The 16,598-nt window shown below is 37.2% G+C and overlaps 1 protein-coding gene across 4 annotated transcripts in view; it reads right to left on the bottom strand.

Annotated features, from left to right (window-relative positions):
* Nucleotides 1-16,598, bottom strand: part of GLI3 (GLI family zinc finger 3) — a 310,853-nt gene that overhangs the window by 127,202 nt on the left and 167,053 nt on the right. For all 4 annotated transcript variants that reach the window (XM_016213240.2, XM_016213241.2, XM_087821074.1 and 1 more), the window contains one exon: nucleotides 6,466-6,571. In XM_016213240.2, coding sequence (XP_016068726.1) covers nucleotides 6,466-6,571 — 106 coding nt within the window. The remainder of the gene's footprint in view (nucleotides 1-6,465; nucleotides 6,572-16,598) is intronic.

Genomic DNA, 16,598 nt, shown 5'->3' with positions numbered 1-16,598 from the left:
AGCAGCAATAGATGTACATTAAATGGTAGCCTACTTCCATCTAGTAACTAATTTAATATTTAGCAGTAGATTGCATCTGACACTGCAATAGGTACTTTTAATATTACCTTAAATAGTAATCGAGCTTTTGATTTTGAGTTTTAAGTGTGCTAGTTTTTTGGCATGAGATGACACATTCTAACAAAAGTAAACACACACAAAAAACACAAAAGAAAGATGATGACAGTCATCCTGCAGTGGCCTAAGAAACAACAGCCCATTATCATCATTGAAAATAATATTTATTTAGGAACTACTATGTGTAAGGCATGCACTTGGCGTAGTAAATGCAAAGAAATACAATCTTGTCTTTGCCCTCAAGAGATATAATCTAGTTCGGTTTTTTTCCTTTCTTTTTTTGGGGGTAGAGGGGTTTACATAGTGTTAGCTACAGTATTTAATGTAAACTGATATGTCATTACACTTTACCAGTCTTAATCATGTTTATGGTACAGTGCAAACACCAGAGGGAAAAAAAGAAATTTCCTTTGTTAATTTTAAATTGTACTATTAAAATGTTTCAAACTAGTTATGCCCCCAAATACAAAAACAAGGTTTTGCTCATCTCTTCATTTTACTGGAGGCTTCCCTGGGAATGGAAAGAATGAAATCACTATTATGCATTATGGGACCATCACAAAGTTTTAAGTAGGGGGCTAGATTGAAGGCCTCTCTTGAATATATATTATATGAGCTTCCAATAAGCACAGTACCTAGTACATGCAAGATGCTGAATTCAGGGAGGGAGAAAAAAAGAGAGGGAGGGAACTGAGTAGAAGCCCTGGTCATCTACTTACCCTTTCTTTCTCTAAGCTTTTACCATAATGATACATCTTTTCTTAGAGCTTTCTCTCTCTGGAAGAAAAAATGTATTTATTCATACTCCAAAATTGCCACTCATCTCTTTGCTCTCATTTCTAAATGGCAGTCATAATCATGGGGAAGAAGCCTTACTATTTCCAATGTACTCTATTTCACAGATAATATTAATGATCTACCTTGCACTGAGTCCTCCCCCCAGGCGCCAGGAAGTGAACCACTTTTAGTGGGAAGAACAGCGCTTCTTACTTAGGTGGAGTAATTTCAATGAGCAGCCTTTGAAAGAGCTACATAGACTCAACTAAGAGAAAAAAGAGCTGCCAAGTATTAGATGGCCGGGTACAGAAACTCACCAGGGCAGGAAGCCCCAGATGCCTAGCAAGGGGCAAAACTGGGAAAACAAAAACCTTTGTCCCCAGGGTAACCTATCCTCCCCCCAGCATATCGCTGGTCATGCAGTTTAGACTCCCTGAGTATTTCCTCCCTAAAGATAACTTCTAGGCCTTAGTTGTCTTTCAGCTCCAGACCCAGAAAAGCGGCAAAACCAGACAAGTGGTGCCATGGCTGCCTCAGGACCAGCTACATTGACTAATGACCCCCTGCCCTGGCACCAACCAATCAGTGGGGACCAGGATCCTGAAAGAGCACACCTGGAAAGCTGATGGATATTCTATTGAGACACCCCTGAGAACTCCCCTAAGATTTCCGCCTGCAAGAAAGAGAGAAATACACTCAGGACAAAAGAACCAGTGTGCACCCCCAACGGGGGAACATGCCAGTGCCATCACCATCCCCCTTCTTCCCTCTGAGGGGACCCCATGAGACTTACAACCAAGGGAGTACTGGGTAGAGGCAGCTCATCCTGGGCTTACCCCTCAACCTGTCTCCAAGGCCCCCTTCTCTCTCTGCCTTCTCAGTGAGCAAAAGCAGCCCCGCCTGGGCTCTCCGGTTTCTTCTTCCATGCTCTTCCTTGTTTCACTGTCCTAAGTATATTTTTGCTGCCATTATGGACCCAATACCCATTGACTCAGTGCTGTGTTGCCCTTCCCTTTGGGTATCCCCATCCCCCATCCCCTTTCCTTAAATAAATTCAATTTTTCTTTATCCACTGTCTGAGATGGCTATTTAGCCTGCCTGTGCACCACCGACCTTAACCTTTCACCAAACAGAACAGAACATGAGTGCTCATTCCCCCAAGACAGAAATGATGAAGCTGGTTTTCGAAAATGAGTTAGTAAAGTGGATGGTAACATGCAATGACCACCTGTGAGTACTGGCTTTGGATGCAACTTGGGGTGCAATACTATTCACATCCATAGCATGAGACAAGGGCAGCACTCAGCTCAAAGGGCGACATCTGTGGGGCTTGAATTACTGTAATGGATTAATAACTAAAGAATCTGCTTTGGAAAATGAATTGCAGAGCTCATATGAAAGAAATGGACAGTCTGAAATTCAATTCATATTGGCCCATAAATGTGAAAACATTGGCTAAAAAGTTTGTTGTATATAAAAAAGTTTTTCCCATGGGAAAATATCAAACGAATGTTGAATTTAAAACTTTATTTTGGGGTTTCTATGAATACATTATATTTGTTTTTATAAAAGAAGCATGCTTATATGAGTACTAACACCAAATTTTTAAAAGCACACACTCAAAATGCAAGAGAAAGAATACTTTCTTCATTAGTGTGCAAGTAGTCACTTGAAAATACATCTGTATTTTGGGGGAGAAGATGTAATATTCCAATTGTCTAAATTTCCAAATGAAAATTTAAAACAAATAGTAAGTTTTAGCCTACAGCATCATCCATTCCCATAGAATGGATACTGCAACCTGGAGTTATGCATGGAAAAGTCCTGGTATAAACAAAGCAATGTATGAAATAGAGTAGACAAAGAAGTAAATATTCACATAAAATTACTGCACTATGTGAATACTGATTTGGTTTCTGTCATTAATGCTCCAAATAATCTCAGTAATATAAAAAAATATACTCACTAATGTTTTTTCTAAAACACTAGTAGTATTTTTTTTTCTATGAATTAATAAAATATCAAATCTGTGGTCAAAGCAAATGATTAGAGAGAGCATGAGTCCTCATGAATTCAGTGGAGAATAACTTTCAGGAAAAAAGGGAAAGTTCCTCATATCCAGTGTTTCTTAATTTTCAAACCGCTTGAATTAAATAAACATAATGCAAGAACTGTACATTTTATATGACAATCTTCATGTGACAACTCAGGGAAAGATAATACTCCATATGCTACTTATAAATTCTGAATGTAAATTCATGATAAGGTAAGAAAGGAAATACTAATCAATTCTAATATTATTGTCAGTACTGTATTTGAAAAAATTAAGATTCTATTCTCTTATCTATACTGCCTAACCATAAATTGTGGAATAACACTGAGAGTAAGTAGGGTAATCTAAAGATATTCCATTTAACACACTGGATTCTTTAATACAAACTGACATATTTCTGCACATATTTATAAGGCTTGGTGCCTATTATTAGGCTGTAACTGCAGTTGTTCTAACATCTAATAAGCCATGGTTGAAAAAACAAAGGCAGGTTAATTTGTGATTTCCTCAACTCATTCAGAGGCAAATTAAGTGTCAAACAGCTAATACAGAACATATTTCACTTTATGAGATTTTAATTTAATTCTGCCCCGTATCGTTGATGATTTAATATAGGGTGGTTTATCTAAAAATAAGAGCAATTTATAAACCTCTTTCAATAGAATCTTTAATGATAATATATGATAGCAAGTATCATATTATTGCAGTGCCTGCCATCCCTTTAAGCAGAGATCTGTGAGTATTTCCATCATCAAATCCTGTTTTCAAGACTTAAAATTTAAATTTTAAAGATGGCACCAGAAGAACAATTATGTGTACAAAATAATGAGAATACTCACAAATTTTGTCTTCTTATAATTAAAAATATTTATTCTAAAAGCTTAGTAAGCTCACTTGATCTCATTTTCTATAATATAATTATATAGCAAGCATTCTGGACTTCAAGAATCAGATTTATGCTCTGCGACTGCTTGTCTGCTGTCTCCCTGACTAGACAACTTGAATGTCTCCTGAGCACCTTTTTTTTAAAAAAAATATATATCTTTACTGATTTCAGAGAGGGGAAGGAAGAGGGAGAGAGAGAGAGAAAGAAACATCAATGATGAGAGAGTCACTGATCAGCCGCCTCCCGCATGCCCCCCACCAGGGATCAAGCTCACAACCCGGGCATGTGCCCTGACTGGGAATCAAACCACAATCTCCTGGATCCTAGGTCCTTGCTCAACCGCTAAGCCATGCCTGGCCGGGCTCCTGAGCACCTTTTACAAAGTGCCCACCTAAGTACCGGGCACTGTCCATGAAACTAACAGGGGCGGTGACCACTAAACAATAAATGATCAGGCAAGAGGGTCTGTGATACAATAAAGGCATATACAAGGTTCTATGAGGAACAGCCAGCAAAGGTGAGGTCCTGAGGGTGAGGTGTTTAAGTAGGCCCTTGCCATGCAGAGTCAGATCACTGAGGGAAAAGTAGAGAAAATGTCATATTATAAAGTCACAGAGGTATGGCTTGCGCTAGCTTCCTGCAGCCTACTTCATAAACTCAGTGTCTCCATCTAGGACCCTGCTAGGAGGCCACAGACCCAGGCTCCCACCACGTTCTTTACCCACAGTGATGACATTCTCTCTCAGAACCTTCCGGGACTTCTCTTTTGAGGCTCAGGATTACCCATCAGCTTTACATTATTAATCACTGGAAAACAATTTAGTCAACTGCTGCTAAAGTATCCTAAAGCTTGGTTGGAAAAGCAGGAAGTACTAAAATCTGTAAAAATCCCAGCTTACCAGTCATACTTGAAATGCAATCCCTTCCTCCAGGATTCTCCAAACTCAACCTAAGTTATCTTGTGACTTTTTTTTTTTTTTTTTTTTTTTTTTTTTTTTTATCGCTAGCAAGCTAATCCAGTAGGCACAGTAATCAGGGCCTAGGACACATAGGATGGACTATATGAGGGCTTGTTTTTACATTCTGCCAAAGAACCAATACTTTGGATTTTTGTTGATAAATTCATATTTGAATTTAATTACAAGGCAAACTATAATGAACCCAGAGGAATAGGTCATCCAATCACATAAACTCATACTTTGAAATTTCTCTATAACATGATTTTCAAAGAGTGAAAAACTCTGAAATTGCATAGAAAATCTGATTTAAGTTTCTACATCACTGCAGAGACTGGGGGAATCAGCCATGCAAAACCTCTGTGTAACAGGTGAATTACACTGCAGATTTAAGCCTGAATTTGGAATATCCTTCCCTTTATATAGGGCATTTTAAATTGTCTTCTTGGTTTTATTTGAGTGTATTTTTAACAGGCCTTAGAACCCTGGAAATACTTATGTTCCAGTGAAAAATGAGAAAATAAGTCACAAGTTTCTGTATTCTCTTTCTCTAAATACCTACTTCTACAATGCAACACAGATTTATTACTTACCTCCAGGCAAATCTGCTCTGAAATTACAATTTAGCAATGGAAGATGGATCCAAAAAACTGTTGGTAAAATATTATATGTGTACTTGGGCATGTAGTTAGGGTTGTTAATATCAATTAATTCTGTTCACAGAGGAGGACTTGCTGTAGAACAACTTCATTTTTCTTTGGCACATACGTAATTACACAGCTGTAACTAATAGCCATAAAGATGCAATCTACTTTCTAAATAACGAGCATTATTCTTCAAAGTATTATTTGTGCTTTTCTAACTTTACTGTCTCAGAATGAAAGGTGATTCCTATATACAACTAAATGTGTGTGTGTGCGTTGTATGTATCCATTTGTAAGGGGCAGCCCTTCCTAGAAAGTGGTTCTAGTTATCTGGACAGTACTACAAACACAGGCATACACATGCACGCGCGCACGCACACACACACACACACACACACACACACATTTTAGTTTGAAAGTTATTTCTTTTCCCAAAACTGAGAAAGATAATATTTCCACAAGATTTTCTCCTTCTTTTTCTAATGTATGTTATCACCACCATTCTTTCCTTTTATCTTTGTGTAAACCATGTGCTCAATCACACTTGCCATTTTGTTTGGGTGACATTACCATCAATCAAATGACTGTTGGTGTACACACCACAGGGGCTATGAAAATTTACCATAGAAATTTCATTACTATTCATGTGATCCCTGGGGCAGGACTTTCACAAAACAGAAATTTTACCTTGAAAAACTTCAAACCCATTCTCAACCAAATACATATTCTTTGTAGTAAACTTCCATTAGTCCTCTACTTTTTAATTTAGTATTTACAGCCCATAGAAACATACGTCAGCAAAATATATAGGAATTACTTCCCAGCCACCTAGCATGACAGGCATTTTTCAGGAAGTATTGGGGATTTGTTTCAGTAGTCCAAGAATATATAGGCTTGCTGTATTTCAAAAGTAAACCTTATACTTCTACCACACCTTCAACCCCCAATAGCCGTGCTGAAACAAAAAGTCCTGAGATAGTAAAAGCTGGTATTTTGTTCTGTTGCATTACTGGATAAAGTTTTAATACTTACACATGCAGTGGAGGAATCGGAGACGGATCATAATGGTAACGCCCCTCATGATGTCTTGCATCGATTGGCACAGGAGGATGGAATGCAGGAAACAGGTGAGGAGGGTCTGAAAAAGAAAGTTCAACCTGTATAAAAGGAACCCTTTGGAACGGAATTCCAATTCCAATTCATGAGTCAACACTGCTATACTGTCTTCATGACTTACGCTGACCCTACTTTAAGAATTTCTGGAAGAACTCTTTAAAGTTCATTATTAGGCTTCATAAGGTACTGCAGAAGTCACTACTACCTGCACGTGAGAAAGTAGAGCCTAGGAATACAACCAAAACCTACAGAGGAAAGCAAGAAAGAAAAACATACGAGCCTACCCTGGAAGAAAGGCTAGCCAGAATAGAAGAACTAAGCCACAAAATCAAAAGGAACAGATTACAAGACACTTTTTTTTTTTTAAATTAAACTGTCAAGTGAATTTTAGACTAAGATGAAATATAAATATTAGTTTCACTTATCCCATACCCATGATGCTTTTTAAGGGAAGGAGTCTTTTCTAAAGCCCCTGGTAGAATCAATGGCATACACACAACACCCCACATACCTATACCACACACAACACATAACCCCATACAAACCCCACCTATCACACATGCATACCACACAAACATATACACACACAACACACACCACATATACAACACACACCCCCACACAAACCCCACATACACACCACACACACACCACATACCCAACATACATACCACATGCTACACACATACCACACAGGTATACCACATACACAACACATATCTCCACAAACACCCCACACTCTACACATACACACCACACAAACACCACACATCACACATACCACAAACACCACATGCCATACATATACTACACACAAGAAACACACACATTTTTTGTAATTTAAATGCATACTCCCCTTCATCTTGGCCTGGGTTATGCCTCCACAGTCCTGACACTGGGGTAGCAAATCTATAGGTTGGTGGCAGAAATGCTACAGGGCTTGCCTGCAGGAGAGGAGCTGACACCCTCAGACTGACAAAGGGTGGTTTGGGCAAACTGAGGGATTCCTATCCTTCAGCCTTAACATTCACCTTGGCTCCAGACCAACCTCCTGTCTTGCTCTGCTCAGGCTGGTGTTCACCATTTCCTGGGTTCCTGTGTGTACTTAAGTTACAATAGTTCCTCTACTCCCACTTACAGTAATTTATGCTGATTCTCTGGATATACTTTTTCCCCCCTAAATAGTGATTCACTGCAAAAACTGGAGAGTTTTGCTAAATTTTATCATTAGAAGCATGGGTGATATTTTGTAACTGACACTCCAGTTTTTACCAAGTTTCAAGAAGCAAAATAAAGGAGTTCAAAACCTGGAGGTGTGCCTCCATGGCTTTATATAAGCCTGATATTACAGTAAAAAAGCCAAACGTGTTCTTCAATAGTACCTTTCACACATGGTCGAGACTGAACATAGCCATCATGCTGGTATTGCCCATGAACTGGCAACACTCCTAGGAATTGATGTGTACACCAACATGCCTCCAAAGGGCTTCAAGCCATTTCTACAAGTCTGAAGATTTGCCTAGACCTGAGGATAGCAGGTGGTACAGGCAATTCCAAATGAGGCACTGCAAAAAGGTTCTGAGAGATGGCTGCAAGAAGCAACACAGAACCCTGAGGGCTGAGTGTTCATGTTGGGGAATGGTGCTGTGCCAAACACATAAAGGGTGTAACCGGTACCCCTCCAACTAAGTCTCAGTAGAGGACCATTAGGCATGCGTGTGTGGTGAATTAAAGTGGCTCTCATTTTCCTCTCTATATACTTCTCTTTTTTCTAAATCTTCAACAAGCACCTTTTAGAATATAAACATAACAAAACTTTTTAAACTTATATATTTTTCTATTTTGTTTGTTTATTTTGTTCTTTAGATTCCACATATAAGTAAAATCATATAATATTTGACTTTCTATGTCTGGCTTATTTCTTTTTTTCTCTTTTTTATGACATTAAAATACCTTCATATGAAATCAACAAACAAAATAGAAATAGACTCATAAATGCAGAGAACAGACTGATGGTTGCCAGACGGGAGGGGGTTTGGAGGGCTGGGTGAAAAAGGTGAAGGGATTAAGAAGTACAGATTGGTAGTTACAGAATAGCCATTGGGATGTAAAGTACAGCATAGGGAATACAGCCAATAATATTGTAATAACTGTGTATAGTGCCAGGTGGGTACTGGAAATATCAGGGGAACCACTTTGTAAAGTATGTGATTGTCTAACCACTATGTTGTACACCTGAAACTAATACAAAGCAATATTGAATATAAACTGTAATGGAGAGATAAAGTTTAAAAAATAAATAAATAAAATTATATCTTATGTCCCTTGTTTTGAACTTTGCCCTTCCTTTGAGAATCTGTTTGGTTATGAGAAAACATACAAGTGAAAAACTATGAACATAGTATAGACAGTACTCAAGGCTGCAGTCCCACCAGATTTAGGACCTAGAAAACTTCCACCAATGGAAAAAGACTACTGTACTGAAAATGTCAATGACTCATGTATTTTGTGCTTATAAGACAAAGGGATGAGAGGGTGGTTCAGAGAGAGGGAAGGAACCATCCTGGTAGTGTTACATCATTGTCACTGTGTATTATGATGTACAACAATGCTGGAATTCAACCGGTGAGGGCTATACTAACTACCTGATCCTTTATCCCACTTTGTACATTTTATAGAGTGCATATGAAAAAAAAGCAGTCCTATTTTAAGTGCACCACTTAGGACTTAAGATTAAAAGATGTCAGAGATGAGGTTTTTGTAATGAATATCTGGATAGTTGGTATGCCAAGTTCATCCAACACTGTTGTCACATTCAGTTTTCCACATAACTCACTAACACCACAGAGCAAAATGTCCTACTTCATTTAACCATTTTCAGTGAAAAATATTCATCCTTATTAAAACAATATAATATTAAGTGGAGTAATATTTTCCACTAGTTTGAAAGTCTGACACATACTCATAATGTTTCCTGATTTTAAATTTTGAAATAGGCTCAAATGAGTAAGATTCAGTCCTGGGTCAGGCGGATGGCCAGGAGACATGGCTTTTGTTCTTTCTTTCCTTTTAGTAGCTGCTGATGTGAACATGCTTGCTTCCAGCTGACTTCAAACTTAACACATGCTATCTGCTCTTGGAAATCAGAGAAAAAACCTACGAGAACTTTGTGTAAATTAAGCACTCATAAGGTCTAACCCACCTCCTAAAGTCTTCTCCCATATACCATTTTACTGTCAGTTTTGAGGTAAATTGTGACAACTATGTCAGAGTTGGAAGATATTTTTACTTCCTTATTTCTTCACTCTTGGCTGTGTTCTGCATCATTAAATTCTCTCCATGGAATAAGTGGGGATTAACTGTACCTGATTTTCTGTATGTGGGTGCACCTGTGCATTATGATGAAGCACAAATCCACATTTTTCAAACACATAGGGCTCAAAATGTGTGAATTAATTCCACATTCAATAGACGCCTCGTAGATCCAGGAACTTACAGTCATTATCTATTATGTGAGTATTTATAATAAAGTTACAGTGATTATGTGCACAGGGATGAAGACCAACCAGTTAATCCTATAATATCAAAAGGGTATATCCAAACATTATAAAACTCTCTTCCCCAAGGAATTCTTATAATACTATCATGGATATTTAAAAGGCATTTCCATCTTTTCATTTTGAGAAATTATTCTAACAGGATTTTAGTTCACCATCTCTGTTTCTCACCCACTCTCCTTTTCTCAGAATGAAAGAGAAAATGTAAAAATATGTGAGAGGAAAATATAATACAATTACTGTAGTCATTTCTCACTGTTGAAGTGTGTTTTGTGAATATAAAAGTTAATTCTCACTGAAAGTTTGTGATGCATCTTATAGCACTGTCTGCACAGTCTTTACTTATGTCCCAAGGAAATTTATGAATTCTGCATTTTGGAATTAGTTAAATAAATAACAAAAAAGTATGGTTATGATCCAACTTGACAAAGACCTCTGGTTTTAGGTTTAAGAATTTTACTGTTTCTATTTATTTCCCTCTTGATTTAGTTCAAAATAACTTTTCCTGGACTGATAAAATCTACACAATTATACTTTACGTCATTTATTGGTGGAAATCACGCCTCTTAAGCCACTTTCTGAGAAAATGCAGTGGAACACCTCTTCCAATTAAAGACATGCTTGACCATAGCTTAACAGTATAAACAAAAAGTACAAAGCAGAATGGGAATGTACTTTAATGTAAGTGGCATCACATGACATTAATCCTAAGAAAAAGAAAAAAGCTTGATCCTCAAACACCAAATGCTTCTCTTGCATCTTGGCTTGTTGTTTCTATGTGGAAGATCAGCAGCATATTCCATCACAGACCCAAGAAACTGTCTAAAAACACCCATATGACAAGAAGAGGCCTATGTTGCCAGCAGCCACCATAATTATCCACCTCATGGTTTATTATTTACACATGAGCAGCGCAGCTGTGGAGCATCATAACTCAAGTGTATGTGTAATAAGTCACTGCACCACAGCCATCTCCTGTTCTGGCCCTTGACAAAACACCACATGATGACTTTTCCAAACTCCAGTTAAAACTGCTGAAGCAGAAGGAAGTGCCACTAAACCTAGCTACCTCCTATTTATCATACAATTTCCTGACTGATGGTTCCACAAACCAGCTGCTAAGTGCTGTGTACTCTACTGTCAGCAAACTAACGTGCTAAATGGAAGACAGGGAGAATAATGTGCAGAACTGGTGAAATCCATTTTACTGAGGGAATTAAAATTCTACCAGGTGGGGGTGAGTCTGTGGAGCAGTGGTAACCAGTCAACTGTACATGCTTATGGTTGCAATGATTTATTACAGTCTTGCAAGAGGTTTGACTATTGGACCAAATTCCTCTATACTAAACTGAGATTTGAAGAGTGCATATTATCCCAGGCTTGAGCAGAATAGTCTAAGCCCTATAAATATGTAATTGGCTCGACACATGTTTAAATTGAAATGCATAGTAAAAATATTTGTGCTATGTCCAGTTGTCAGTGTTCTATTTCATGCTGCCTGTCATCATGCTGCGAATTAAGGATCTCATTAGAAATCAGAAGCATTGATTTTTAGGCCTCTTCACAACAACCTAGGTAGATCATAAAACCTGTAGCCAGAGAAAGACACTTGGAGATTTACCATCAGTTGCATCATCTCTCAAGAAATAGTTTTAGTTCCTCAGGCTATAAGATGTGTTTGATGTCACTCTGGGACAGTCTTTTAAGGTTTGAAATTTACATACAAATATTGTAGATTAAAAAAGAGAGATCAAAGTCAGCTACGTAAGTGCCCTGAAGGAATAATTCACCAAATGACACTTGACTGGCCTTAGAGCACAGAGGACCCACAGGAGAACCCACAAGAGTCAACTGCCTAGAGTGCAAAAGTTCCCCTAGCTTATTTAAATACTGAAGTTGTCTATACACTGACTTTGGAATTTATTCTAGACCAGAACTAGAGATTATTTTTCCTGTCATCAGGGTCAGCCCTGCCTGGAAGAATGTCTAGTCCCCACAAATTCACTTATTTGCCTATCATCCATAGAAACATTAAAACCCCTTGTGGTCAACATCCACTATGTTAAAACCAAAATAATTATCCAGATTCTATCAAATGAGAGATCTCAAGTGGGAGAGAAGGGGTACAGAGAGACACAATCACCACTCCAATGAAAGGGTGGAGCAGTACACCAGGCCTCTTCCTGCCTTGGGCATTTCTAGTAATCACTTTGCCACCTGCAAGACTTTTTCAGGGCTCAGTGGCCTAAGGGAGTTATTACTATATGGACTGACTCCAACATCAATTTTTTTCTTTATCAATGTGTAGTTTTTGAGTGATAACACTATATATGTAAAAAATGTATAATTTGTGTGACTTAAAAATCTCTTTATAGAAGTATCCAGAATAGTAATTATTAAGAAGGACACTTATCCTGTGATTTTAGCAAAACATATCCTAAATATATTCTAAGATAAGAACAATAATAGTTGAAATCTACTATGAATCTAGCACATAACGGCAATAATAAATTAACATTTGCAAGCTTGAGTTTCCTCACAACTTAAATAAAACATAAAGTTACATGGAAAACTAATTAACAACAAAAACTATACTATTTCTAAAAACCCAATAAATTTTTACTTCTGGCAACTGCCCGACATTCCTGACTCCATGGGCATTCCGCACTACTCAAATAGCCATCTCACTGTCATTTCTTCTGTGCAAACAAGTAGGCATATTAAATTCATTTAATTTTTTTTCCTGCTTTCCATTATAAGTTTGTTAAATTTAAGTCCTTATTGTTATGTTCTTCTTCTTATTATTATTTTAAGTTTCTTTATCTTAATTGTTGAAAATATTACAGATGACCCCTTTTTACCCCCATTGATCCCCTCCACCCCGCATCCACCCCAACCCCAGGCCTTCCTCAGAACAATGTCTGTGTCCATGGGTTATGCTTATAAACATATAAGTTCTTTGATTAATCTCTCCCTACCCACTCCCCCATGCCCAACTTCCCTCTGAGATCCTTCACTCTGTTCCATGCTTTTATGTATCTGGATCCATTTTGTTCATCAGTTTATTTTGTTTACTACATTCCTCATATAAGTGAGATCATGTGGTACTTGTCTTTCTCTGACTGGCTTATTTCACTTAGCATAATACTTTCTAGTTCCCTCCATGCTGTCCCAAAGGATAAAAGATCCTTTTTTTATAGCTGCATAGTATTCCATGGTGTAAATGTACCACAGCGTTTTTATCCACTCATCTACTGATGGGCACTTGGGCTGTTTCTAGTTCTTATCTATTGTAAATTGCGCTGCCATGAACAAAGGTGTGCATAAGTTGTTTGTGATTGGTGTTTCGGGTTTCTTAGGATATATTCCTAGAAGCTGGATCAATGGGTCAAGTGGCACGTCAATTTTTAACTTTTTGAGGAAACTCAATACTCTTTACCACAGTGGCTGCATCAGTCTGCATTCCCACCAGCAACATACTAGTGTTCCCTTTTCTCCACACCTTCGCCAGGACTTGTCTTTCCTTATTTGTTGATGGTAGCCATTCTGACAGGTGAGAAGTAATACCTCATTGTGGTTTTAATTTGCATCTCTCTGATGATTAGTGATGTTGAGCATTTTTTCATGTCTCTTAGCCATATGTATGTCCTCTTTGGAGAAGTGTCTACTTAGGTCCTTTGTCCATTTTTTAATTGAATTGTCTTCCTTTTTTAAAGTTGTATGAGTTCCTTATATATTTTGGATATTAACCCTTTATCAGATGTGTCATTGGCAAATATGTTCTCCCATACAGTGGGATCCCTTTCTGTTTTCTTGATGGTTCCTTTTGCTGTAGAAAGCTTTTAATTTTGATGCAGTCCCATTTCTTTATTTTCTCCTTAGTTTCTCTTGCCCTAAGAGATGTAAATCAGCAAACACTCTGCTACAAGAGATGACTGAGATTTTGCTGCCTATGTTTTCCTCTAGGATTTTCATGGTCTCATGTCTTACATTTAAGTCTTTGATCCACTTTAAGTTTACTTTTGTGTATGGTGTAAGTTGATGGTCTAGCTTCATTTTTTTACATGTAGCTGTCCAATTTTCCCAACACCATTTATTGAAGAGACTGTCTTCACTCCATTTTATGTTCTTGCCTCTTTTATCAAATATTAATTGACCATAATTGCGTGGGTCAATTTCTGGATTCTCTGTTTTGTTCCACTGATCTACATGTCTGTTTTTGTGCCAGTACCAGGCTGTTTTGATTACAGTGGCTTTGTAGTATAACTTGATATCTGGTATTGTGATCCCTTCAACTTTGTTCTTCTTTCTCAAGATTGCTGTGGCTATTCAAGGTCTTTTTTTGGTTCCATATAAATTTTTGAAGTGTTTGTTCTAGATCTGTGTAATATGCTGTTAGTATTTTAATAGGCATTGCATTGAATTTATATACTGCTTTGGATAGTATAGACATTTTAATGATGTTAATTTTTCCAATCCATGAGCACGGTATATTTTTCCATTTGTTTATATCTTCTTCTATTTCTTTTTTCAGTCTCCTATAGTTTTTTGAGTACAGGTCTCTTACATCTTTTGTTAAGTTTATTCCTAGGTATCTTATTTTTTCAGTTGCAATGGTAAATGGGATTTTTTTTTTTTTTAGTTTCTCTTCTGAGAGTTCATTATTGGTGTATAAAAATGCCTTCGATTTCTGGGTGTTAATTTTGTATCCTGCTACCTTGCTGAATTCATTTATTAAATCTAGTAGTTTTTTGGTGGAGTCTTTAGGATTTTCTATGTACAATAACATGTCATCTGCAAATAATGACAGTTTTGTTTCCTCCTTCCCAATTTGGGTGCCTTTTATGCTTTCCTCTTGTCTGATCGCTGTGGCTAGAACTTCCAGTACTATGTTGAATAAGAGTGGTCAAAGTGGACACCCCTGTCTTGTCCCTGTTCTTAAGGAAAATGGTTTCAGTGTTTGCCCATTAAGTATGATGTTGACTGTAGGTTTGTCATATATGGCCTTTATTATGTCGAGGTATGATCCCTCTATTCCCACTTTGCTGAGAGTTTTTATCAAAAACATGTGTTGAATGTTGTCAAATGCTTTTTCTGCATCTATTGATATGATCATGTGTTTTTTGTCTTTAAATTTGTTTATGTGATGTTTCACGTTTATTGATTTGCGAATAGTGTACCAGCCTTGCATCCCTTGAATAAATCCCACTTGTTCATAGTATATGATCTTTTTAATCGATTGTTGGATCCAATTTGCTAATATTTTGTTGAGGATTTTAACATCTATGTTCATCAGGGATATTGGCCTGTAATTCTCTTTCTTTGTACTGTCTTTATATGGCTTTGGAATTAGGCTAATGCTGACTTCGTAAAAAGAGTTTGGAAGTGGACCTTCCACTTGGATTTTTTGAAATAATTTGAAGAGTGTAGGTGTTAATTCTTCTTTGAATGTTTGGTAAAACTCCCCCGTGAAGCCATCCAGTCCAGGGATCTTGTGTGCTGGGAGCCCTTTGATTACTGCTTCAACTTTATCAGCCATTATTGACTCCTCCTGATTGAGTTTTGGAAGGTTGTATTTTTCTTGGAATTTGTCCATTCCATCCAGGTTGTCCAGCTTGGTGTTATATAGTTGTTCATAGCATTTTCTTACAATCCTTTGTGTTTCTGTTGGGTCAGTTATTATTTCACCTCTTTTGTTTCTGATTTTGTTTATTTGCATCCTCTAATTAATATTTAATTAATATTTTAGGCCTAAATGCTAACCCAGCACAGTAGTCTCATCATACCAGAATTCATTTATGTTATGCTCCTTAACAAACATAAGTATGTGTTTCCACAAGAAAATGACAAACAACCCTTTGCAAATGAATTGACAAAACAAATCTCTGTCTTAACCACCTTGAATGTATCCTGGATAGTGAACAAACAATTGATGGCTCCCCTTTCTGGTTTCTTCTAACTTTTTTTTATCAGAAGTCTTTGCATGTTTCCAGTGAAAAATGACATCCGGTCAGTTGCAGAAATAGACCACATCTCCCTACTGGCTGACCATGAAATACTTCCATCTAAGTCTCTGGAATGTATTTTGCTTATGATCACAAATATATGTACCCATTAAATTTTTGCTGTTTCTGGCTTTCCTGCCAGGATAAGAGAGAAAAAAAATCAACAGAAGGAAAGGCAGCAAAAAGAAATAAGATGTTTATAGCCATTATACCGAAGGTGGAGAACTCTCCAAGGGAAATCACATGAAAAACTATGAGGAATCACCACATTTAAAAGTGAAAAATCCATTACTTTTAAATACACCAATGGTGTATTTTCTGTGACAATAAGTAACCTTGGAAATTAAAAGATGGAAATAGGTTACTGGTAACAAATTCTTAAATCTATAATCCTATTTTTGTACATCACAATTCAAAATCTAAATTCATAGTTCCAAAACTATATATTAGGATTCCTAAGGCTGATTAAATGAAAGCAGAGGATGAA

This window comes from Miniopterus natalensis, chromosome 10 (assembly GCF_054644295.1).
Source record: "Miniopterus natalensis isolate mMinNat1 chromosome 10, mMinNat1.hap1, whole genome shotgun sequence".
Classification (NCBI taxonomy): domain Eukaryota; kingdom Metazoa; phylum Chordata; class Mammalia; order Chiroptera; family Miniopteridae; genus Miniopterus; species Miniopterus natalensis.
The sequence above is the reverse complement of the archived record's forward strand: the minus strand, read 5'-3'. Positions and strand labels throughout refer to the sequence as shown.